The 26,255-nt window shown below is 55.0% G+C and overlaps 1 protein-coding gene across 1 annotated transcript in view; it reads right to left on the reverse strand.

The window, feature by feature from the left end:
* Positions 1-3,101: 3,101 nt before the first annotated feature.
* The window catches only part of LASP1 (LIM and SH3 protein 1), a 34,977-nt gene continuing 11,823 nt past the window's right edge, over positions 3,102-26,255 (reverse strand). Inside the window, exons 3-7 of the mRNA XM_069786424.1 lie at positions 17,808-17,892; positions 10,133-10,240; positions 6,681-6,837; positions 6,437-6,531; positions 3,102-6,070 (exon numbers count right to left, since the gene is read on the reverse strand). Of these exons, the coding sequence (XP_069642525.1) occupies positions 5,897-6,070; positions 6,437-6,531; positions 6,681-6,837; positions 10,133-10,240; positions 17,808-17,892 (619 nt within the window). The 3' untranslated portion in view covers positions 3,102-5,896. The remainder of the gene's footprint in view (positions 6,071-6,436; positions 6,532-6,680; positions 6,838-10,132; positions 10,241-17,807; positions 17,893-26,255) is intronic.

The raw sequence follows: 26,255 nt of genomic DNA on the forward strand, positions 1-26,255 counted from the left end.
GTGCTGTGGTTAACTAATGGGGTGTGAGTAGTTTTTCCCATTACAGATATTTCAGACGTTTATTGCTTAAAAAAAATATATTCCTGGGAGAGACCAGGCATATGAAAATTTTGTCTTCTAGGAGGATGAATCTTTCAGTCTGAAAACAGCATTGCATGTGACTGACAGTGTGAGGGCAGGGATCGATGCAGGGATTCAAAAAAGGACAGGAAAAATCCTCCTGATGCCCCAAATACCTTCCCAGACCTCTCCAAGCTGGGGGAAATTAAGCTCTGAAATGTTCTTTCCATCCCACAGAAATTTCCATCATATTAAAAATGTTCCTTTTTTTCTATGCTGAGATTAACTGAGACCTCCCCTGAACACAGGAGAGGGGACCTGAGTGAGGGTGAGCCATGGCTTAGATGCTCAGGCACCCTCCAAGCAGGAGAGAGCCTGGTTTGGACCCCTCCACAGCAGCTGCTGCTCAGGCTGGGGGACATAGAGGTGTCTCAGCATGGGTCGCCAATATCTCGTCCTTCTCGGGGCTCGCAGGGTGCCCCGTGCCTCTCTGCAGAAGCGGGGTTTGCTCCTGGAGCCGTGTGCGCCCCAGCCCTGCAGTCGGTGCACGGGGCTGCGTTTCGGCAGAGTCAACACCAGTAGACGTGTTCACTCTCCTGTGTCATTCCTCTCTTTATTTCATTTCCTGGAACATTTTTCATTAAAAATATAAGTGCTTTTCTAAAATTAAACCCAAAAGACCAACCTCGGAAGCGCTCATCCTAAGGGGCTAAGCCACACGGGGAGGGGCAGGACCCTTAGCATCCCCCCGGCACGCCGCATGCGTCACCGGGAACAACCCACATCTCGGCAGCGGGACGTCACCTCGCAGCCCTCTCCCCTGCCACCCCATTTCCCTCCTTCGCCTCACTTGGCCGCTCCTGTTCAGCTCCCTCTGCAACGCTGGCCCTGAGCCCGCGCGGCTCCTTGCTCCGTGTCGGGCAGCCGGTTGCTTGCAGAGGGTTAACGCTTTTCCAGAAGGCTCCGAGGGAGACGGACCAGGCGGCGGCTGTGGAAAAGAAAGGAGAGGCTTGTCTGAGCTGGGCACGAGAGCTGCGGGAGACCCTGAGATGGTGATGGGTGGCAATGGCAGGGTATGCCAGCCCAGGCAGTGGCAGCAGCCCCCCCTTCACCCGGCACAGGGGGGGCAAAGGCACCAGGACACCGGCCCCCCTCCCTTGGCCTCCTTTAAAATGATGCAACCGGGATCCCTTCTTGCTTCTCCCCTAAGCTGTTTTATTTCTCTCCCTCTTGAGAACAAAAGCCACAAGTTCATGCTGCAGCACTATAAAAGGCAGAGAGCAGCTTTTCCAAATGGGAAGGGGCTGATAAACCCAGCAGGGAGAAACCAGCAGCTGCACAATAGCCGGTGCACATTTCAGCCGGCGAGGTGGCCTGATTTATAAAATAAACCCTGGTGCCCTCCTTCCAGCCCTGAGCAGGAAACAGCTCGGCTGCCTCGGCCAGGCAGAGGGAGCAGCAGCCAAAGACAACAGCATTAAAACCAAAACTATCCCCTCTCCCCCCGCTCCCCAGACACCTTTCTTCCCAGAAATTAAAGCCTGGTGGGACGAGGAGCAGCCGGCTCACCTGGACGATGCTTCGATTGTGAGGCTGATGCTGAGCCCCATCTTCCCCAGCATCGCTCTAGAGCATGTAAATGATGTAGGAGAGGATCACCAGGCCGATGATGGCAAAAAACATCAGGATGAAAATATCCAGCATGGTGAGCGAGGAGCTGGTGGGGCAGGAGCTGCCGGGCTCCCCGCGGCGTGGAAAGGGGATGCTCGGCAGAGAGCCGCCGCTTCGCTCGCCAGCCCCTGCGGCTCAGCCGCTGCGTCCTCCCCTCCCAGCCAGAGCACGGCTCGCTCTGCTCAGGATGGAGAGATGATGCCGGAGCTGACAGAGCCGCTTTCCAGCAGGCAGGCGGAAAATAAAGGGATAAACACAGGCGGTCAGATGGGGCTTCAGCCTCACATGGGCGGAGGAGAGTGGAGCAGGGCTCCCGAGAGGCACTGTCTGCCTGCGGGAGGGTTGCTTTGCCCCCGCTTCTTCCTTACCCAAACTGCTGCCCAGTTTCTGGGGGTGCTTATGGTGATGCGAGTCCCCGTTTGTAGCTGGGAAAGGGCCCACCCTATGGGGAAAGAAGCAAAAATGAGCTTTGGCCATCGCAAAGCCCTGTCAATCAGTCTGGACTGCTCTGAACTCTCACCTTTCAGAGTCTGGTACTCCTGGGGTGCTGCAGCATCCTTTGCTTTCAGTGCCACACCACCTGCTTCAGTACCGTTTAAAGCGATATGGTTTTAAGTGAGCAGCAACAGCCATGGAGCCTTTTTATTTTAATTTTTTCTGGCTAGTGCTGTTGATGCAAATAACATCCTTCTCCGCATACCTTCAAGATTTTCTTTTCCCACTGTCTAACACTGTAATTGCTGAAAATCCCACCTTGAGAGGCTGCAGCGGCCAAGCTAAGCTGTCGCCAGCTGCTCCCTGAGCACAAGGGCTGGCTGGGGTCTGCAGGACCCGGCTGTTGCCGTGCTGCGTTCCCACAGAAGTCAGTCAGAACTGGGACCTGATGCCCATGCTGCGCTGCTCACAGCAACACTGACCATTTCCCTGGATGGGTCTGGTCTCCGGAGCAGCCACCGGCACACCTGAATCCCAGCAAATCCCAGACACATGTTGTAACAGAGGCATCGCCTGCACCTCCGTCCCCCTATGACAATTTCTCCAACATGGCTTACAGCTGGATTTCGCAGCTGATTTCCCAGGGCTCTGTGGTACCCGGTGGCCACAGCACATCAGCCAGACACGCTGCAGCAGGGGTCTGAACACTTCAAGTGTATCCCTTGGCTTCACACCATGCTAAGAGCAAGGGACGAGCCAAGAAGCCGCATCCCAGGCTGGTTCCCAGGAATGCCAGTGTTTCCCATTCCCAGGGGAGCCAGGCAGAGATGAGGACCCTGGCTCTGGCAGCCTCCCCTGGACCCAAGATCCCTACTGTGTCCCAAGGGAGCAGGAAAATGGCCAGAAAAGCAACCGCAATCAAACCCAGCGCAATCGGCAGGTAAAAATTATACTTTTATTTTTAATTCGAGTAAACCGGGAAGAGAATCAGTTGGTTTGTTTCATTCGATGGTTCAGTTAAAAAGGCCAAATAACATTTTTTATTGGTGGGTGCTCAACCCGACGGGAAGGAGTACACAAGGACAAACCCCAATCAAGCAACGGATCTGGAAGAAAACACGTTCTAAGCTCAGCACTGAGACGCAACCAGGGAAGCTGGGATGGACAAGGTCTATTTTACACGTGATGAGAAGCAATTTAGCTTTTAATTTTTCTTCTTTTTTTTTACTATTTTATTTATTTATTTATTTTAAATACAGGTTTAGGTGCTTTTCAGCTATGAAAAAAGGCAAAAAAGTGCATAAGTTGAGAGAAAAGGCAGAAATCAAGCAGTAAGAGGTTTGTTTCCCATGGTAGGGGAGAAGGGGCAGGGTATGGGAGGGGAGAATTAGGACAATGGTCTCAAGGTAGCATTAAAAAAAGGTCTGTATACCAAAACGTAATTGCCTGTGTTATTTGGTCCATTAAAAAAGTTTATTCACATTGATACTCCCCCCCATTCCCAGACAAGAACGTGATTAAGAAGAGGAATAGCAGGGAGATGCAGACTCCCCCCCTGCCCAGCCACCCCCTCTCTCCTGCTCTTGTGCTTGCTTGTTTTAGCACCAACTGGGATTCCCATCCCGTAAAGCCCATCCTGGCTGCTTCTGGGGTCCCGTTTTCACCCCAAGGGAACCGACGGTACCAGGAGTCCCCATCACTCTTCCCCTCTCCCGTTGCAGCCAGCTGGGGAAGGAGCCAGGAGCAAAACGCTCCCCTCTGCCTGGCTCATGCCCTCCCGGCGGGTCTCTGCCCTGCCAGGAACCCCGTCTCTGCCAGAACAGCGTTTGCTCCAGCAGCTCCCGACTCCGGTCACCTCGACCCCAGCACCGTCCATGAACCAGCCCTGCAGCCCCATGTGCTTTGAGAAAGGGGACTGCAAGCGTTGAGGCGGTGGGATCCTCTCCCCCCTCCGTGAGACCATCCCCGAGGACGTGTCCCCAAGGACGTGTCCCCAAACAGAGCCAAGGAACGTCTCAACTCAGCCGCGTTGGTCCCTAGATTCCCTCTTTTCCTTTGGGAATAGCAAAGGCGGCAGCTTCCCCTTGGAAGCATCCTGCCCCTGTGGTGCAGTGCAGCCAAAGCCGCGAGCAGCCTGGCAGGGGAACGGTCCCCTCCGGCTGCCCAGTCTCCATGGTTCGGGCTGAGCCGGGGCTGTGAGCAGGGACGGGGCAGCAGGAATGCCGGAGGCAGCACGGAGGCATGACCGCTGCCCCGATATTCAGCTTCTGTGACCCAGGACAAGAGCATCCTGCTCCTGCTCTCCCTGCGCAGGCTTCCAGTTATACCTGCCCCTGTCCAGCTCCAGCAGCTTCGGAGCCCAAAAGAGAAGGAGACAGGGATGTGCTTTGAGATTTTGGTCCATGACATGATCCCAAGTCAGCGGTGGCCCCAAAAGCCACCGCCGCTGGGGACCAGTGAGAGGTGCAGGGTGGCTCAGGGTGCCAAACCCTGGTCTCCGCCACTCAAGACGGAGCTGCCAGTCAGGATGGTCACCCAGGATGGTCCCCAGCACAGCAGCAGAGGGGGAGGATCTTTCACACCTGGCTCAGAAGAGCCACAGGGATGGGGGCTGATCCTGCCGGCTCCCCAGACCATCTACCCAGCAGGTAGAGGGCTCAGGAGGGTCCCAAAAGCCCAGCAGCAGCAAGAGAAAAGCAGGAAGGTTCTGGGTGAATTTGGGGAGCGACCACTGCTAAAAGAAAGAGGCTGCCCTGGCATGCGGGGGCCAGGGGGCCACCAGACTCTGGCCCAAAGAGAGAAAGCCGGAGCTGCAGGGAGGACGTGAGGTCTCGGTGTCGCAGTGCTCCCCCGCCAGCGCAGGGGAGCGGGGAGCCCAGCCCCTCTCCAGCCCTTGAGCGGGAGCAGAAGCCTCCAGGTGAAGCAATGCTGCGGCTACTCCTTCACCCCTGCCAGCACAGCCCCGGCTTGGCCCCAGAGGGATCGGGGAGGTGGAACAAGGCAGCCAGAGCCCGAGGCAGAAGGAGCAAGAGCCACCTCCAGGGCTGTCCAGAGCAGCCACTCTGTATCCCAGGAGAAAGATTTTGTTTAAGATTCTAACCGTGAATTTCTTCTGGTTTGAGGACTGAAGGGAGCAAAGACTGAATGGAAACACTGCACAGAGGAACCGGGAAAAGCCATGGGACAAGCTAGAGCCAGAGTGGTGCAGGGTGGAGGCTGCCAGCCCATTCCTCCCATCAGCCCAGGGCAGCCCTTGGGACGAGCATCCCTCGCCTCGTCTACACAGACATCGCTGCCCTCTGCCCATCCCCGCCAGAGCTGGGGGAATTTGGTCCTAACAGATGGTCTCCTCCTCCCTTTGCCGGGGTCCCAGCGACTCTGGCTGCTTCCCCTGGCTAGGAAATGCCGGAGTGCCTGGGAGGGCTAGAGAGAAGGGAGACCGAAGGAGAAGGAAAGCTGTGGCGGTTTGGTCTCTCAAGCCCCCAACATCCCTTGCAGACAGTCCCTCGGTCCCGACAGAGCTAGAACAAAGCTAAATTGGCAAGAGAAACCGGAGGCGGCTGCAGAAACACAGAGTAACCGAGATGTCAGGACGTGGCTCCGGCAGGCGATGCCAGAGCACGTGGGATAAGGGATGCTGGGGCAGAGAGACGCGCACACACACACACACGGGGGCCGGCATGGGCTGGGGGCTCGGCTGTCAGCCACGCACCCCATCCCCTCCCACGGCTCAGATGGCCTCCACGTAGTTGGCGGGGAGCATGCCGGTGTCGCCCGTACGCTCCACCGTGCCGTACATCCATCCGTCGTCGATCTGCTGCACGTTGATGATGGTGTCGCCGTCCTGGAAGGAGACCTCGTCTTCGTCAGCTGCGTTGTAATCGTAGACGGCGCGGAAACGCTTCTGTGGGGAGAGAGGGGGTCAGTGGGCACAGACCCTCACTGTGCTCTGCTCCAGATAGGCAAAACTGCCATCCATGAGGGGGGGTCCCAGGGCAAGGAGCTGTGCCCAGCCCCATGCAAGAGCCATTCCGGATCCAGGAGGTTCTCACCGGGCACCGCACAGGGATGCTGGTGCCAGCAATAGCTGTGCCAAGCAGAAACCAGGCACCCAGCATTACACCCGCCAGCCCCTTCAGAACTGCTCTTCCCCTGCACAGGGGTGAGGAGCAAGCAGAGCAAACCCTGACCCTCAGGGAGTGGAAACCGGGGGGGGGGGGGGTGGGGCTGGTGTTGGAGTGGGTGCTGTGAGCCCTTGGGCTATACTCACCCCCCCTCCAGAAGGAGCATTGCGCTGCGTAGAGGCTGGTGCCGCGGGCTCCTTGTAGCCGTAGGACTGAGACGACGGCTGCTGCTGCTGGTAGCCTGGGGGGGGGAGGATGGGTCTGTTAGCTGGTGCTGGGACATGAGAGACACGGCAAAGCCCCTCGCAAAGAAGAGCCGGCTGCTGTCCCAGCAAACACAGGGCCATGCAGCGGGGCAGGCTGCGACACCCGCAGCCCCCCCCGCCTTACCTGGGTTGCTGGGTTGGATGTGATGAGACGGCTGATGCTGCTGGTCTGCGGGTCTCCGGTAATTGGTGCTCTCCTGGGAGTTCCTGCGCTCCAGCTCAGCACCCTCACTGGGACTTGGGCCCATCCTGCTCCTCTCAAACTCTTCGTGGTATTTTATCTACAGCGACAGGAGAGGAAGGAGAGCTCAGAGTGCAGCTGGGACAATCCTGCAGCACCTTCCATGAAGCTGAGCCTGGCCCCAGCACTGGCAGCAGTCCCCGCAGCCTTTCAGTGCCAGGAATATCCTTCATCTTTCCTCAGCTCATTTCTTTTCACTACCAAGGACTCAGCATCAGCCATCTCACAGCCTCGCCAGCAGTCTGAGGGAGCTTCTTCCCCAACATCTCCCCAGGCCACAGGGACATTTGCTCAGACCAGTTTGTGTGTGGCACAGAAAGAAAGGAAGGAGGTTTAAGTGTCCTATAGATGGGATACGCAATTTTTTCAGGTGTGGGTGAGAATCAAGACCAGGCTCCCAAGCCCCCAGGCTGCAGGAGCACAGAGCAAAACCACCTTTAGGAAGTCCCCCCTGCACACGCCGAATTCGGTGTGCAAATCCCCAGCCCACAGCCAGGTACAGCAGGTGCCGTGGAGGTACAGCTCCAAAATCTAGCTCCAAAATCTACCCCCAGATCTCTCTTTAACTGAAGCGTGAAAGGGCCTTGGGGTTTTTTGTTGAAGGAAACTCAAAGCAGATACCACCAAACACACCAGCTGCATCTGCCTGAGCCTTTCCCCGCAACCAGCACAGAGGGGGCCCCCCCACGGCGGGCAGGAGGGAAGGGTTAACCCAACTGCCTGGGCGTGGGTGTAAAAATTAATAGCCACTTCTGTTAATGAATGCATTGCCATCGGAAAGCACCTGGAGCCCATTTGTCTGCTGGTTAAACAGTTATTTACTGAAGGGCACTGCAGCAGGCTCTCTGCACAGGCAGAAGGCAGAGCCTGGAGCAGAGCCACCCTCCTGGGAAGGAGAACACCCCGGGGGGAGCACCCTGCTCCCCCAGCCGCTGCAGCGAGCCTGAGCAAGGACAGCCTCAGGACAGCATTTCGCGGCGGTCAGAGGCTCAGGCTTTGCGCAGCTCCGTTGCCAGGAGGGTTTCCCCACGTGCAGGATCGTATCGGCACCCTCCGACCAAGGGTGGTTTGGGGCACGTCTGTGCTGCAGAGGCGTTCGTGCCCCAGCGAGCTCTGCTGTGCTGGGCAGTCCCCTTTGCTGTCCGTGTGCCTGCCCAGCTGCACCCTTGGGAGTGAAATGCTGCCTGCTGAGCCAGCCTTTCTGCAGGGAGTGGGTTTGTTTCATGCGTCTTTATTAAGTGGGTCACTGCAACCCCAGGCAGGCAGCCAGATGCCCACAGGGAAGCTGCTGAAAACCGCTGCCGCGGCTGAGGGAGGGTGAAGGGGGCCGAGCAAAGGGACACGGGCTGCTCTCATCTCTCTGCTGGGTTATTTAATGCCCCTAAACCTCCACAGATTCTCTCAAAAGAGCGGTGCTTTCTGTAACAAAGACCGCAGCCCCACTCCATGGCGGGGAAGCTGTGCTCATCTCCTGCCAGCTCAGACCCAACTGAGAAGCTGCCCCCAGAGAAAAATCTTCCAACCAGGTCCATTTCCCAAGCGGGAAGCCTTCCCGAGCCCTCGCTGTCCTGGGGTTTGGTGTGCAGATAACACCCCGCAGCTCCCCCAGGAGAGATCAGTACTCGCCAGAGACCTGCACAATGGGATCAGAAGAAGAGGGAATAAAACCACCTCCTCCCACCCCGCTTGGCATTCTCATGTTTGTGTATGTGTGCGAGCTCCTGCCCGTGTTCGAGCTCCCACTGTGGGCAAAGGCACCGGTCTTCCCTCTCCCTGCATTCCTGCAAGCCCAGACCCTTCTCCCCTGGACACCCGGGGGGGAACAGACAGCAGCTCCCACTCCAGGAGCTTTGTCCCCAAGGTATGGATGGAAAAGCGCGAGCAGCTCAGGGCACTGCAGAGGTGGAAGCAGGAGAGGAGCTCACAGAAGCCGTCTGTCGAGCGGACACCCAAGAGGTTTCTCGTGCAAAGCTGCGCTCCAGGGGCAGGTTTACTCGTCAGGGAGAAGCCAGCCTTCCCAGGGTTTCACAACAGCTCCTGGGCATTTGATAAGGAACACGCATGACTCTCGCTAGCGGCTAAAGGTTAATTAACTCCCTACGTTCTGCTGAGGGCAGATGCTACTGCGGGCTCCTGTGCCACACCGCCTGGGAGCACGGGGTTGAGTTTGGGCAGGGGACAACTAACACCCCACGTCTGCCGCACCCGGTGCCGCAGCTATACGTGCAAGTTTGCATCCTCCTCGTTCACCATGGCAACACGCAGACGTCCACGTCTGCCACACGCCACACCACCACCAGCACCTGGATACGGACGGAGGCTGCTGGGTGAAGCACAAGCTGCCAGGCCAGCTGCCACTGAACTTGGGCATGCTTTTAATGTAATTTTCAGAAATCGGAGAGCTGGGTCTCTTGCAGAGCTCCCCTTCCAGAAGGTCAAGGGAGGATGGAGATGCAGATGCTGCTGTGCAGCCCCCCAGGAACCCCTCCACACCAGCGCAGAGGCGGGATGATGGCAGGAGGAGAAGGTGTGCGTGGCCAAGGGACCCCGAGGAGCTCCCCGCGAGGCTGCTCTGGTGCAGCGGCAAACGCAAGATGTGGGCTGTAGGTAGGAAAGCGGCTGACGCTGCCGGTCCTACCCTCGGGTCTGGTGACAGCAGGTGGTGGGACCCTGGGGACTGCATGCGGCCTCGGCACAAACCAACAGCAGCTGCAGCAGCAAACGCTCCTGACAGCCGGATGAGGGCTGGAACGGGTTTTGCAGGAGTCAGGAGGGGTCAAGGTAAGAGGAACCTGGCAGAGGACAGTCACAGCTGCAAAGGGACAGGAGGAAGAGGTGTGCCTTTGGCCAGGGTTTCCACACACAAACACATGCCAAAGAGAGCACAAGAGGGACCAGAGTTCTTCGGGGGTGCGCTGCCCACGCTGTGGGTTACGGTGACAACCAGGGGCAGATGGGACTGCCCCTGGTCCACGTTTGCCCTCGTTCACCCCCACCAAATGCCACTCTCTGCTGCTCCCCTTCTTGCTTCTCACAGTCAGCGTGGACTTGCGCACCTCAGGAGACACGAAGGATGCGGATACCCCTCTGGATCCGGCTGCAGCATCTGCCAGGATGGAGGAGCCGGCAAAGGTGCAAGGAGGTCACAGGATACCCAGGCAAAAGGGTTGGAGAATTAACGCTGCCAGGCTTTCAAGATGCTGCAGCCTCAAGTGCTCGTTAGCAGCCGTCAGGGTGCGGGTCTGCTCCTGGCTGTGCGGGCAGAGCCCCCCCAGCCTGCGCTGGTGGGAGGAAGGTCAGGGCAATATCACATGCAGAGATTAGAAGCTACTCACGTTGCTGATCTGATCCTGAGTCTTTTTGATTCTCTGCAGCTCTGGGGTGTCAGCCACCACGCTGAAGCCTTTCCCCTTGTTCTTCTCAAACTCCTCCTTGTAGCGAATCTGGGTACAAACAAGAAAAAAATAAAAAGATTTAAACATGGGGGAAAGCTGGCGTGCGCAGCAGTTGGATTCAGCAACAGACCCTCACCGTGACCCACGTGCCTCATGAGATGCAGCAGCTTCTAACAGGGCCTCTGCCTTGCTCAGGAGACTCCCTAACGTACCCAGTAATAGCAAAACGGGGTATTGCCAAGAGCTGAAACACACAAACAACTTCCTATGCATCTACTGATCTTATTTCTCTTTCAGCAGGGCCTGGGGTAACTTGGATTCATTTTGAATTTCCTGTGGGCTACCAGCGCGCCTAAGTCACGTACCACAGAGCAGCCGACCCATGGCAGGCTGCCTGCTTGACAGCCCCGAGGATTTTATGAGTTACACCCGTACAAAAGCGTTTCTACGTCAGGGGACATTTAGCTGCCTCTGGGAAGGAATACACCCAGAAGACCATAATGAAACCAGAGTTTGGAAGGTGGAGCCTGGCAAAACACAAGCATCCTCATTTCTGTTTGCCAGACACTGACATCAGCATCCCTTCCCATCACACCCAGGAGCTGAAAAGTCCCAGTTTTTTTTCTCCCCCACCCCCCCTTTTTTTTTTTTTAAATACAGCTCTATACAGCTTTAAGACTGGGCTTTCCAGCTCTCCCAGGAGGGAGCTAACACAGCACACAACCACAGCCCAGATGTGCTCCCCAGTCCTCAGCAGCCTTGGCTCCGGGGGTTGCTGGTCCTGGTCCCCAGTCCCAGCTGGCCCCGCTCTGTGCAGGACCGCTGCTCCCACTCAAGTCACACAGAAGCAGAAGCAGCTTCTGCAGAAGCTGAAACCCAACCACTGACTCGATGGCTCCAACAGGGAAGGAAACAGCACTCAGCTGCCTGGCTTGCTCCAACACAGCAGCTTTGCTTACTTTCAGGTCCAAGCAGCCTGAAAGATGCCCTATTTTCATGGCGGGGGGGGAAGCGGATGGGCAGAGAGACACTGTGACCTCCTCCATCCTTTCTGTGGGAGTCTGGCCCTTCACCGATGGCTTCAGGAGCTGCCTCTGCCCCTTTAGGGAGGAAAGAACCTAAAGGGGCTCTGCCCAATGTGCAGCGAAAGCTGCCCTTTCCAGGGATTCACCTCCCCAGAGCTCGCCTTGCGCACTGAGGACAGTTGTACATTGTCACCAAAACGAAAAGGTCACCACTGCCTCTCACACGAGCAGATCAAACCTCTGGACCCCCCCCGCGCAACCGGCACGGACAGGCGCAGCAGCCCGGTTCTGCGTGTGCCGATGCTCACCCCCTCGGGTGGTGGGAGAAGCGGAGCAGGAGCTGCCTTTGCTGGAGCGGGCTGGGAGAGCGGCCGATGCATCGCTCCCCAAGCAGGGAAATGCTCACGAAGCACACAGGGGCCAGACACCAACGTGTCTGGCCAGCACAAGGCAGCTTCCCGTAACCCTTCCCATCCCGCAGCCGGACGGCAGCCTGCCAGACGGACGGTCGGGAATCTGGGCTGGCCCCGCAAAGAAAGAGCTCGCAGGATAAGGGCTGCGCTCGCGGATTGGCGCCCCGCTCGCGTGCCGTGCCAAGATAAATCTCGGAGGCAGAGAACCGGCAGCACGGTGGGGGAGGCGGGATAAAGCTGATTTCTCCCCAACACACACTCCTACGGACACACTCCTTCAGACCTCACATATTCGCCTCCCATCCAGACAGCGTGTCCAGCTGGGCCTGGAAACACCTTTCGGGAAAGGCTGCCAAACATTTTATAATATCTTCTGGAGAAGCCAAGACACACCTCCACTGCCGTCCGGGCTCTCCCGTGGCCTTGCCTGCCTCCAGCGCGGGACCTGGCACGGCAGGCAGCATCTTGGCCGTGCTGATGTGCCCAGGTCAGATCCCGCCGGTGCTGGAGCCAGCTGGGGTTGCGGGCATGCAGCACATCACGGAGCAGGGTCCTGCCCATTTTGTGGTCCAGAACAACACAGGAAAAGAGATTTCCAGGGGAAAACGAGACGCCGTGGTTTCCATTTTGCAGAGGGGCTGCGGGCTCAGGCCAGCTCTCTGCATCCCACATCCCAGCCGGTCCTGCCAGGAGGCTGGGGTGGCTCAGAGGGTTTTGTCTGGAGCAGGAGGGGATGCCAGGCACCAGCTCTGCAATGGGCACCGGTAGGCACAAGGGAGAGCTCGCCACTGGCTGCATGGGCTACAGTGGTGAAGATAGCCCAGAGCTTGGTGCTCTGCTTGCAAACACAACATTTGCTCTTTCTACCTTGCAAACCAGGAGAAATGCAAGCTTTGGAAGCACATCAGAGCCCCTGCCCCTTCTTCACAGCCATAGGTTATCACAGAAACCCTTAGATAGATGGTATGATCTACGAGTCACTTTGGATTGCTAACTCTAACGTGACATTAGAAAGCAAAGGCTTAATGAACAAGGCTGCAGAGTCCACCCTGGGAGGATATTCATACATCCAAGATGCCAAAGCACATCAGAGGAACACAAGACACCGGTTTCAAGGCAGAAGTCTCCTTTTGCTTGAAGCAATAATAGGGAGAGAAAAAAACCCCAATCTTTTGCTGGCTGGGTAAAGAACATAGCTTGAACATCAGCAATTAGGAAGGAGCAGCCTCGAGGTGTTAACTGTTGGGCACAAGGAACCAAAGGTTAACAGAACTGCGACATAAAACCTATGACACACACCCGGACAGGGGATCAGGAGGGACTGAGTCAGCCCCGCCAGCTGCTCTGCAAAGCACCAGCCCCAGTTTGCTCAGCTGCAGGGACAGGCGGGCAGAGGGGCTGTGTTTGTCCTTTATCTGCTCTGCTTTCCATAAAGGCTGTTTTCCTTGAGAGCTCTGCAGCCTGGCCCTGGGATGCTGGCCCTGCCGTTGTGCTTGGAGATGCTGCTTGGAAGAAGAAGGTTTATCCTGCAGCCTCCTGCTCAGCCAGCCCCAAGAAGGGCACACTGTGCTGGCTGCAAACGCACAAGTTGATGAGCTGTAAGAAATCCAAGCTAGAAAGATAAAGAGTCACCAAGCGATAAACTAATCACAAGGCTAAGCAGTTCCTTTGGTAAGTTCTGCTTTTTTGCCCTCCTAAATCCCACCCCCCTCCATCTTCCTTGTTTTTTTTACCCCTCTATCTTTCAGGGTACAGGAACTTGGCCCAAAAAAACTGCCACATGGGGACGCCTGACTGCAGGGGGGACTGATCCTGGAGTCATGGGCGAAGATACTGGTACTTGGGAGCAGGACTAACCCAAAACGCACACCCAAGGCTGGTGCTCCCTGCTAGCTGGGGTTCGTGCACCCCAGCACGCCTGGCCACAGGAGTCAGAGCGTGGCACAAGCATCAGGGCAACGCTGGGAGGAAGCAAGGGAGGCCACTGGGCAGACACCGTCCCCGTGCTCGGCACGGGGGAATTGCAATTTAACAGGATCCCTGGCCCTTCCTGGCTTCGGCACAGGAGCGGCTGGGTCCTGCTGGGCTGCAGCCATCGCCAGGGCTGAGGGAGAAAGCCGGAAAGGAGGGAGGAAACATTCAGACAAGGCGCTTTTCAGCTTCTCCCTGCCCTTATATGGACACCGGGTTGCGCAGGCAGGAGTCTGGCAGGCAGTGCTGGGTGGGGAAAGGTGACCCGTGACCCCCAGCCATAGAGGAATCCCACTCCCAGTCCAGGATGCCTTTAGAGAGGCACAAATCCTTGCTCCAGCCACGCTCCCAGGGTCCTGCTCCTTTTGCTTCCTCGGAAATTCGAGCGCAGGTGACCTCGGGTGATAAAGAGGGACAGAAATCCACGGTTCAGTGCATCCCGCTGTGCTTTCACGGGGCACACGGGTACCGCTGGGAACCAGCTCAGCGCTGTGCAAGGGGCTGCAGAGCCATCGCTCCTGCCGCTGCTGCCAACCCACAGACCCACTCCCAGCGCTCTGGCTCGTAGCTGCCTTTCAGCCACACACCGTTTTAAAGAGCCGAGCGATGCAGACAGTGCCGTATCCACACTTCATCCCATAATAATAATAATTGTAAAATGGGATCCGCAAGTAATTTCCCCAGGGGAATTGTTGCCTCTATGATAGGAAAGACAGCGACGACTTGTGCATCCATGCGTTATTCAAAGGGAGTTGGAGAACGGCCCTTCACACATCATAACCCCTTGCAGGTCTTGGCTCGAGCACATCGAGAACGTAGATGCAGAGGAGGGTTTAATGTCACCGACAGCAGCTCCCGGGGGTGACAGACGCAGGGCTGCAGGAGGGCCAGGAGACGGGCACCTGCCTCCCACACCACGGGAACCTCCACCCTCTGGCAGGAAGGGCTGCACCCAAAAACACCCATTTTAAGAGTTTGAAAGAGGAGCCATAGGACAAGAACCTGCAATTTTCTTGCCACACGTGGGCTGTAAGACAAGGCTGCAGGCGTAAGAGCTGTCACTTTGGAGACTCATTTAGCTGCACAAGACAACATTATCCAGCGTCTACCAGTGACCGGAACAGGAGACGCCTTCTCAGCAGACACAAATAACCGCGGTATCGGGAGTGACATGAAACCGCTCCAGCTCAGCACGCAGCTGCCCCATCCCCACCCTCCGGTGAACAACCGGCTTTTCCAGTCACACCAGGGTGGACAGGCTGTGTATTTTTGGTGGGAGGAAATACAGGATCAGCCTCCTCGGGGTCATCCACAAGGACAGCAGCTCTCCAGCCCCACAGGAGCTCTGCTCCAGAGGAACAGGCAAAAGTGCTGGGCAGCATCCCTCCCTTGGCCAGGGAATGACCCTCCACTAGATAGAAACCCCTTGCAGAGGACACAGACCCAGTGATCTCCCTTCTCCTACTGCAGCTCCCAGCTGTTCCCAGCCACAGCTTCTTCGGAGGGACATGCACTCAGGGAATCCTCGCGCCGAGGACCAAAAGCTCGGCCGCAACTGAGTTCAGCTGGCAAATACAAGCTTGAAGGCAAGATGCAACTGTTCACACAACCCTGATCTTAATCCACAAGCGACTTTACTACTAGAGCCCCATGCAGACCTCTGCCTGTCTCAGCAACGTTAGCCAGGATGCACTTTTTAGGTGGCACTTGAACTGGCAAACTGTAGTGCAGAAGCCGTCCTGCTAAGCTGTCATCACTGCAAAGCAGAGCCAGCAAGCCCTTCTCCACAAGCTTTTCCCTGTCCCCACTAACAGCTCCAGTTCATCCAGTTAATTTGCAAGACTGTTAACCCCGCTGCCAACTCTGGAAGGGCTGAAGTGACCTATTCTTATCCCCTGGGGTTTGCTCAGCTCCTGCAATTAGTAAGAAGGGATTGTCAATAAACCAGAGTGGCTGCTAGTGTTTTAGCTAGAGCGCTTCGAGAAATACAAATGTTTGGCGCTTGGAAAATAGGAGACTCCCTTTGTAGGCAGAACAAAGGCAGAGAGAAATTAAGATATTATCTGAAGTGTGTTTAGGATCTATCCACCCCAGGGCTCCAGGCCCTTCAGCCTGGCAGCTTCTACCCGATTCAGCTTTGCCACCTCCCTCCCACCGCTCCTGCATCCCTCCGCAGGGGCTCTGCCAGCACCCAAACAGCCAGCACCCTCCCCAGCAGCCTCTTCTTCTTGCTCAGAGAAGTCCTACTTTGCAGCTCATCCTGGCATGAGACCAGCACTGAAAAGGTGGGATGCTGGTGCCTGGCAGATGGGAAGACCCTGCCTGCACCCCAGCCCCTCTTTTGACATGTTCACGTGCAACCAAGAGTGCAGAAGGCTGTTACAGCCCTGTGCTATCCCAGCTCAAGCCCCCAAAGTCCAGGAGACCACCAGGAGCTGGGCATGGCCGCTTCTCTCCCAGGGACAGAGGTCCTGCTGGTGTCTGAGTTGTAGTGACCAACTTCTGGAGGTGCAGGCTCAAAAGAATAAGGACACCCCTTCCCCTGCAAGGCAGCTGACTTTGCTTCCAGCCACCTCCCGCACACCACAAGGAGCTGAAAGTCCCAACAAGCTACAGAAAAGCCCAGGCAGCGGAGCATGCTCCCTCCCCAGGGTCTCCTTTAATAAGCAACAACTAATGAAGAGCCTGAATTCATTGTAAAAACAGCACTGAGACTCCAGACCACTCAGTGCAGCATTATCTTGATTGTTACCATGGAAAAGCAACTGTGTCCCCTTAACCACTCTATGAAACACAAAGTGAGACCCAGGCTGAGCTCTAGCTCTAAGCTTGAGCCAAGCTGCACTTGTGCAAGCCAGGGAGCTGTTGGGCAACTTGCTCTGAGGAAGACACCTTACAAAAGCAGAGGTTTCAAAACTCGATGCTGGCTGCACAAGCACCACCAGCTCTAACAGGTGAGGTCCCGAGGTTCCCCCTCCTCCTCCAGTGGGATGCATTCCTAGGCAATCTGCTTTTCAGCTCCTGACACTCTCAGGCTAATAGAAAGAGAAGGAAGGAAGGTCACTGCATCCTTCACAGCACAGCAGGGAGAGAAGTGCACTGATCCTGAAAAATGACTGCTCACCCTGAAAACACTACGGCAAATCCCGAGTTGTCCTCCCTCTACCCAGGACCAACACTTACAATGCTGAGCTGAGCCAATGTGCCTTGCTGACAACACCCTGGGCAGTCTTTTTGCCTCTTCTCAAAGGAAGAAAAATAAATTAAATAGATTCCCAGAATAGTTGCCACATCCTGTGTTCTCCTGCGAGACGCTGACTCAAGCCAAAATTGCCGCTGGATGCATTTTCTTCCAGTGCAGCGTACTCTGAGCACATGTCTGCAGTTCTGCAACATCAAAGCTCACAACAACTGTTCAGGGCTTAGTCTCAGATGCTTCAACACAGCCTTTCAGCAGAGCAAAGTTCCACGAAGAAGGGTCACCCACCAATGCTGCCCATTTCTGTGCCAACTTTGCCCTTCCAGCCATTTCTCTGCAAAACCGATGCTCGCATTTCTGTTCTCAGTGTCTTGGAGTAAGGGAAGGAAACCGGGGATTGCTCCTTGGCCCACCCAAGGGACCAGTTCCCACTGCATCATCAGGAGTTATCGGGACAAGAAGCCAGCCCACAGCCCTGTGTCAAGGCTGGGGACTTTTGCTGATCCAGGGACACCTTCAAGGTATAAAATGGGACAGGTCTGGACAATACCCTTCTCAAACAGGCTCTGTTCTTCCCACTAGAGAAAGAAATCCTTATCTATGCCAGTCGTTATCCCTTTTATCTGTTTATTTCTGCTTGCCACAGCTTTCAAGTCCTACAAGATTTGGGTTTACCTGAAATACTTGCCTAGAGAGTCAACGTCTGTCCAGCTGAAGCCACTGTGGCTGGATGTCAGCTGGGAAAAGGTAAACTGGTGCAAGGCACGGACTGGGAGAGGGGGGCTGCCTGCTGGACCCTTCCCACCTCTGGGAGATCCCAGCAGCCACAGATAAAGGGAACAGCAAACACAGCCAGGATGGGCGAGATCTGAAAGGAGGGACCCACACCCCAAACCCGCCTCTCCCTCCTCTGCGCGAGGGCGTAGGAAAGCACCGGAGCACGGGAGAACGTAGGGCGACGGGGCAAAGTACGGCAGCCCTGGGCGAGGAGAGACCTGCACGCTCACCTGGCTCTGAAGCTCGCTCTGCTGCTTTAGACGCAGGTTTTCGGGAGTGTCTGCCACCATGGTGAAGGACTGCTTCGGGTAGTGTCTGCGGAGAAAAGGGAGGTTGTTAGTCATGGTATTCCCATGGGCTATGCCCACGCTCACTGCCCTCTCCCACCCACCCCACACAACCAGCAGCCCCCAGGAGATCCAAGTGCTTTGGCCCCGCTCCAGAGCATCGCGGTGATCAGCAACACAACCAGGGCTGCGGACACGTCGACACGCAGGTTTAGCGGTAGCCATCTGGGATGATGGGATTTCTCACTGTGCATGCTCACCTGCGCCTGACGCCTTCCCCAGCAGATATACATCACTCACTGGGTTCTCTCCCAATCTCAATATATTAACTTCAGTTCTATCAAAAAAAGGGGAAGGGGAGGTTTTTTTTTTTCCTCAGGGGACAAAGCCATTCCAGGTTTGTGCCTGTCTGATTTCTGGAGAGACATTAACACATCTTCAATGTTTCATCAAACAGTCCTCAGGGTAACATTAGTCCAAGTAAGTGCTGCTAACGCTCTGGTTTACAATGACTTTGCCTGTTTCACTGTTTCAGCCCTGAAGGGTCAGAGAGGAGCAGGGTGGTTTTACTTGCTTATTTTACTGAAGTTTCAGCCCCACAAGCCTCATGTTATGGTTTTTGGGTACTGCAGAATATCACGACCCTGGCATAAACCATATCAGCATAACCATGCCGGTCTTGGGGCACAGTCTGCACTACTTATCTGCACCAGTTCAACATGTTTAGTGAATCCTTAGGACATGCCCAGAATGGGAGTGTAAAGCAGGAGACCTCCCTCGTGGTCTGGCTACAAGCCAGCAGCTATTGTTCTAAAGTGCCATATAGCAGTTTCTGAAAGTGCATGCAGCATTTGCTATAGAAAACATAAATTAACAGTTAGAAGAACTCAGGTACTGGGAAAAAGTAAATATCTAATCTTAAACCTGGAGGCTGCTACAAGCCCTGTCCAAGCAGACAGGTAAGCTTCACACGGCCATTCCCACCTCCAGGAGACAGGGAAAAAGAGCAAGAGGCAAATCGCTGCCATAACAGGGTACATTCAGTGTGCAAACACCTCCAACTGGGCTTGACCAGACCCCAACAGCAGTTATTGCTAGAGTCTCTCACACTACCAAGAAGCGGCTGGGTCAGGCCTAACACCGCGGTGCTTTACCACTCAGGTCCTGGTCCTTCGCTCGGGGTCAGCTACGTCCTGCATCACAGAGGATGCTCTTGCCCACAGCCAGATCTGTCCCGAGCAGCCACCCTCGCTGTATCTGGAGAACTACACATGGTGCAGAGGAAACTGTTTGCAAGAGGAACATTTCCAGACTGCTCAGCGCTGGCCGCCGTGGAGGCAAAGCCCTCCGTGCACAACACTTCCCAGGAAAAGCCCAGAGAGGAAATCTGACACTGAACAGATGGTAACTGCTCTCATGGGATGGCAAAGAAACCAAAGACATCCCACGGCAGCGCTTCAGGTTTATAATGCAGATAGAGAGCAAGAAGGGGAAAACTGCCTTTTGAAAGGGTCAGAGGTTTCTCTTTCACAAGAGTTAAAACGGGACTCCCAAATTGGGTGGCAGAAACAGATTGCAGGATTTTAGCAAAGTTACTGACTAGTGCAGGAGAATGGGTGGGAGGCACAGAGACAGCACCATCCCTGGTTCACACTGAACATGCGTGGCATCAGGGCAGCATGTCATGCTGCAGCTCAGTTTCACTTTCAAATACATGCAAGAACTTGGATAAATTCTCTTGCAAAGCCAGGCAATCCAACTGTCCTCTCACAGTAGTAGCTCTTGAAAGAGGTGACCAGGGCTAAGCAGTCCACTGAAAGCAGACTGCAGCTCCTTGCAGAGGACAACTGGGAGGTCTCACTCATTCTTGGGGATCTGAAGGCTTTGAGCACAACGCTGATCTCTGTTTCAGGGCTATAACTCAGACTGTGCAGCCTCCAGTTCCCACATCTCCATCCATGTAGCCGGTGGCTGAACCAAGGTCTCACCTGAGGGCTACACAGCAAACTATGGGATAGCTGCAGCTCCTGTCCCTTCCCAGACCACATGAAATGGGTCTTTGTGGGTCTTAAGAAGCCTCTGGTCTTTGCATTGGGAGCTCGTGTGCTCCAGCATTAGCAATTATCTATTTACAGAATCAGCATTAGCACCTCTGCCCAAGGCTAATTGAAGTGTGGTCAAATGAAGGTAAATGAGCAGAAAGCCAGCTGCATGTGGAGGAGTGTGGTTGAAAGCTGCTGCCTTAGAGCAGTGCTGTTGGAGCAGGTCAGCAACAGATAGGCAACCGCAGACCTGCAAGAGCAGCACATACCTCAGTAAAGCAGCAATGCAGGAAACTCGAGAATAAAAATAGCTGTCTCAGCTTACTGAAAAAAACATAAAGAGAACCCCCCCCCCCCAAACTGAACAATGCAGATGTGGTTTGCAGAAAGGGGAAAAGATAACTCGGCAGGCAGCAGCTCGCTGCCTGCTGCCCTCCCCAGCCCTGCAGTCCATGGCATGGCAGGGGAACCCACCCTCCAGCCAGCTTCCCAAAAAAACACACCACCACCTCCCTACTCCAGGTATTGTCCTGCTGGACATCACCCCTGCCGTGTCCCATCACCACCATCCCAGCTGCCTCCTGTTTTAGGGGAGGTGGGAGTCAACACCAGGGTCCCAGAGGGATGGGAAATATTCTGTCTATCTGAGGACAGCCATCCCATGATGGGTATTGGCCATGAGACCCCAGTCAGCCCTCATCCTTCACAAGCATGTGCGGACACACAGAGGATGCAGCCGTACCCACACCAAATAAGCCTAAATTCACCCTCCACAGCCCCCCAAACATCCAGCAATAAGATCAAAAAAGGACAAGAATCAGTTTTACACAAACAACAGATCACCAACTGCTTCAAGGATATAGTTTAATCTCTGTTTAGATTAATCTGATTAGAGGGGATCTAATACTGTGTGTTCAGGCTCCCTTCCCCACTACCTTCGGGCACCGGTATGTCAAGGCTTCACACTGGGATACAATATCAAGGCAGATATTTCACCAAGCTACTGCCTGCGGCTTGCTGCAGAGAAATTCCTGCATTAAGACTCCAATAATGATAAAATCTGATTCTCCAGGAGGGTCCTGCACTCACCAGGAGCAACGGACACTGCACTGCAGAACTGGGCAGGGGTTTGCTGTTTATTTAAGCACTCTTGACATGTTGGCCACAGTTCCTGCTCTCCCAGCAGCCAGTGCCGCTGGAGTGTAGATGCCTGGGTGGGTGCTCTCCTGACTTACCTCTCTGCTGGATGCTTTGGCAAAGGCTCGGCTACTGCCGCTGCTGCGGAGCTGCACCGGTGAGTGACATTTTAGAAGCAGCAAAACAGCATAAGACACCTTGAGACCAAATCCACCCCAGCTGCTGTCTGCTACCAGCAGAGAGAAACAGCCGGGGGGGCTGGTGAGCGAGGGGCTCGGTCTAAATCACATTGGCCCAGCTTGGCCTCTGGTTAGCAAAGATTGCTCCTGTAAAGGCTGCTGCAATCCCACTAGCTGCTGGGTTAATGCATTCATACCTTGAAGAGACAGCATTGAGAGAACCGGGCCCTTTTGTCATTGCAAAGATGACAAAACCCTTCTTAGTAGCCAGCAAGCTTTGGTGGCCGAGGCAGCACATGCCAAAGGAGTTTGCATTTAACAGCCCTTGCTCAAAGGGTGCTGCACCTCAGCTGCTCCCAGGGACGACTCTTTTCCCCTTCTGAAGGGGCAGCACGCATTACAGCTACAGGGAGGCTGGTACCTGCTGGGCAGTCAGGAGCCGACACCATCAGCCAGAGATAGGCTTTTTTTTTTTTTGTCCAAACCCAGGTGCCATTAGACATCTGCTGGGGGAGCTGGGCCTTAATTAACAGTAGTGCTAATCCAATAAGAGCACTACCTCAGCTTACAGTGGCACAAGAGGACACTCCTGAGACTTGTCTCTTGTTTTACCCGACTTACCACTCACATCCTGAAGCCCTTTCCTGAGTTTTTTGGAAGTCACTACCTGACTCATACCAAGGTCAAAGAAAACAAAGCCACCTTTTAAGTACAAACAGCTCAAATCCCAAACGCCCTCCCAGATCACCAATTCTCCATTTGCAGATCAGATCTGGAAGGCAACAGGCTATGAAGACCAGCCCCTGACCTGCCATGAGGACAGGAACAGAGCTCTGTCCTGGTCCTATGAGGAGAGCCAAGTGCCATCATCACTGCCCAGGGGCTTTGCAAAGCCAGAGGATTTTTTTTTGTGCTGCTCAGCAGCAGCTTTTACAGAGATCCCCAATTTTAACAGTCCCGTCCCCTGAAGGGCGCGGAGCTGGAGGGCTGCACACAGGCTGGCAGGAAAGCCACGCAGGGAGACATATGGCTCCCGTGAAGGGCAAATGCAATTTAAGTTGTGTGCACCATCAGCCAGAGCTGCATTTACGGCTCAGCCCACGGCCCAGGAGCTCCCGTACTATCTGCTGGTGCTGCCAGCCGAAATCATCCCATTGCCATGGCAACTGCATCCCATGCCCTGGGCATGCTAATAACGCTTGGGAGAAGATGAGTCCCCAGCAGCAGCCTCCGGATGAAGGGAGGAGGGAAGCCCCAGTCACTGTGAGGGCTGGAAACAGAGAAATTCATCCTCGGGAGGTTCAGAGAAACTGAAAAGCCATGGTTGCAGGGGGGGAAAAAAAAAAGTGAAAGACAGCTAACAGCTCTGCTTCTTGCATTTACAGGAACACGGTACTCACAGCAGTCTGTGGCCTGCTACAGCCACAGTCTGGCAAGGGAGAGGAAAAGATAGCCATAGACCGCACAGACTAAGCTAGAATTAGGTTTCCGCTTCTGTTAGATTTTGAGGAAACCTCCCAAGGATTTGAGGCAGCTTTTTACTCAGCCTTGAGCCCCTACAGACTGTTGTTAGCAGGCAGGAGTAATCTGCCCGTCTGCGCTAGGCGTAGGATGAAATGCACAAGTTGAGCGTCTTCCCCTAAGATTAGGCATCGCTTTTCTCCTGAGCTCATGAGATCTGCCTGATAAAGAAAAGGCATGTCAGTTCTTGGGGAATTTAAGGCCGGGAGTTCCTGATGCAGGAGCGGTGACAGCCCCCCCACCACTGAAGCCAGCGCTTTCCCCTGCCCAGCCAGTACAAACACAGACACCCGGATCCCTGCCACACATCAGAGAGGGGAAAACCATCTCCTATGCATGAGGATCAGCCACAGTAATAGTCAGCAATAAATTAAATCTTAATGAGAAGGCAGTGAGTGAATTGCCTTGGGTTGGGAGCGCGGGAGGCAGCGGGTGCGTGGGAACGGGGCATCTGTGGGATCTGCAGCGAAGATGGGCACGTCCCTCCTCGCGTGGGGGGTCTTGCGGCAGAGTAGACCTGGTTCTCCCCCTTCTCACAGTCAAAACCGAGGAAGAAGCAAAGCTGTGGGTCCTCGCTGCCCTCCCCCAGCCGTCACCATAAATAGGTTTTGGCTGGGGAAGCAGGGAAGGGGAGGGTGTTTATTGCTCAACCTGCCTCACTTTCAGAAGAAGCGTGAGCAACACACGCCAAATCCACCCGTGCAATTACCAAACAGCCATCCTCACCAACAAGGACCAGAGCCAAAGGCTTCCAAAACTGGAACCAGCAGGAACCTTGGTGCCCACCACAGCAGCTTCCATGCAGCACTGAGCCCAAAGTCCATGGAGGAAGAGGCTTTCTGCCAGCAGCCGCAGAAGGGATCACACTGCAAGAGCTCGCCCGGCCACTGCCAGCAGGTCCCTGCCAGTGTCACGCTCATGTACACTCCTGTAACACGTGCACACCTGCCCCGATGCCCTTTGCTCCCTCCCTCTACTGCAGAAACACTTGTTTCCTAACTTGCTGCAACAGGTAGATAACCATGCCGGGAACAAAAGTCACATTAAGAGAAAGTGAAGCCCTAAAGGGTCATTAGAAAAACCCTCCAGGCTCCACAGGCTTCAGGCTCAAGCAGCCTGAGAAGGCAAATGGGGAGAAGCTGCTTTAAACCATCCCTCTTCTGACAAACTGCAAGGAAATAATTAGTCCCACGCACCCTTAGATGTGACATTTGTGTAAAGTCTGCTGCTAAGTAATAGCTATTCAGGCAAAACCAGTAACCTTTCAAGAACAAATGGGAGCCAGGGGAAAAAAAAAAAAAAAAAAACCATGCGAGCTACCTGTAGGGAGGTGCCCCGGTTCCTACTTCTGGCTGATGCTACAACAGGATCCAAATGCTTTGCTCCTGTTTTGGCAGGAGCATCACGGTGTTTTCCCTGCCTGAGGGGATGGGGATGCAGGAGGGTGAAGCAGGAAAGGAGCCAAGTTTCAGTGGGTCTCAGGGATCGCCCGGTGCTCTGTGGCTTTGGTGATGCCGTGGCAGCCGAGCCGGGGGCTGCAACGCATGAAGGGTGCAGAGCCCAGGCAGGGTGAGCGCACGTCGAGCCCTCAGCATCCCCACAGCTGCTCCATCAGCCAAGCAGACACAGATTATTTTTAACGACTGATGGAGAGGAGCCTGCTGGTCTCGGGGGCAGAGCCGCCAGACGGCTGGTGGATTGGCCTTGCGTTTCGGGGTCTCTCCTCGCAGACACTGCTGGCATCCATCCTCTGCCTGATTAGAGCTTAACGAATGGGACACCGGGATCCCTCCCCCCCCACCCGATCCCCCGCCGCGGGGGGCTGCTGTCAGATTAAGTGAAGCAGCACGCGAGTATGTGGGGCAGAGGGACACGTGATGGAGTGAAGGCTTGGCACTTGGGGCGGCGCGCGCCAGCGTCGCATCCTTGCTCGGGGCTGGCAGAAAAATACCCATTTTAATCTGCAGCTCCACAGGACCTCGGGTGATTACACCCATCAGGAGAGACGCTAAGAAAAGCCACCCCAGATTTCACACGCTGCAAAAGTAATTGAACTGTCTGCTAAGGAGAGGAGGAGCATAGTGATGGCAGAGACAGCCCCGCTTTCCAGAGGTTGTCTACCCTGTGCAGGCAGCCAGCCGCCAGCTCGGCATGGGGCATCTGCCCCCCGTCCCGAGACAAACAGCCCAGAGCCCTTTGATTTCTGCATCACAGCAACACCTCCAGCCTGGCAGGCGCCATCCACAGAGGGGGCAGCCACTTGCCACCCTCGAAACACCACAAAAACCCAGTACACACAGTTCCTCCTCCAAAGAGAGGAGATTAATGGCCCACAGCAAGACCCTGCGTATGAGCCCTTGACAAAGATACCTCAGCGAGGCTGCGCCAGGCCAGCCACAGCCACCAGAGATGAGGCATTTTTTGTTGCATTGCTAAATCAGGTCAATCGAGTCTCCTCCAGCCAGATAGAGCCTGTCTGGCTCCCGCATTAGGAGTTGTTTTGAGTACAGCAACTCCAAGGCAGATGAAAGTTGACCCTGCTGTTAACAGCAAGTTGCAGGGTTCCCATGGGATAACGGTCCGTCTGCTCTGTGCATCTCACAGCCCTTCCCCGAGCAGCTCTGCCTTTTCCCCCAGAATCACTACAGACACCCTTGCACAGCCACAGCAGAAAGAGCTCACCCGGTTCACTTGAGGGGCCACTAGCAATAGCTGCGTGACCAAAGGCAAGGCTAAGCTCGGAAGCTCCTTTATCAGGGACATTAGAAAGCAAAACAGACCCCTCCTCCCCATACCAGCACCCTGGTCCCAGTTCCCTTATGATCCATAAGTCGACGACACCTGGGCAGTATTTGCACTTTCCCAGACCCAGAGCAGTAGCATAAAGGGTTTGCCAGCAACCTCAGTTCCAGGTCAATGTGAATCTCCAAGCACTTGCACCCCAGTGCGTCCCAGTCCTGCCCTAAAAGCAGCATTTGTCCCCAAGAACTGCCTTCCCAGGAAGCCAAGTTAAGTGGCAGCACTTGAACTTCTGCCTTTGGGGCTCCTCACAAGCTGGAAACAGAGTTAAACTTCTTCAGTAAAGAGACTGGTGGGACACATCTGTAAAAACTCATTTAAGTGCAGCATGGCACCATCCAGCTGCTCTACAAAGAGCCAACTGATGCAGGTCTGTTAGCTACAGGACCCAGACTCTGCATCTTCAGCTTGACTCAGAAACCCATATCTGTTCCTCCAGCAAGGCTAGTTTACACCATAGATCATGTGTGAGATGACTGAGTGTTTAGAAGAGCCTCTCTAGCTCAAAGTGTTGCTTGTATTCAAGTACAGGCTGCTTTAAGCAAGTGCTTTTGGCTGACTTGTCCAGCAAGCAGCAGCACAGACTTTAGCACTGGATGTAAATACACCATCCCCTTCCCCACCCACAAACCCGCACCTCCAAGAGGTGACAGTCACCTTTGTGCAGCTGCATCAGGGTTTTGGGAAAGAAGAGTTAAACAAAGGAAGTAATA

This window comes from Haliaeetus albicilla, chromosome 7 (assembly GCF_947461875.1).
Source record: "Haliaeetus albicilla chromosome 7, bHalAlb1.1, whole genome shotgun sequence".
Classification (NCBI taxonomy): Eukaryota; Metazoa; Chordata; class Aves; order Accipitriformes; family Accipitridae; genus Haliaeetus; species Haliaeetus albicilla.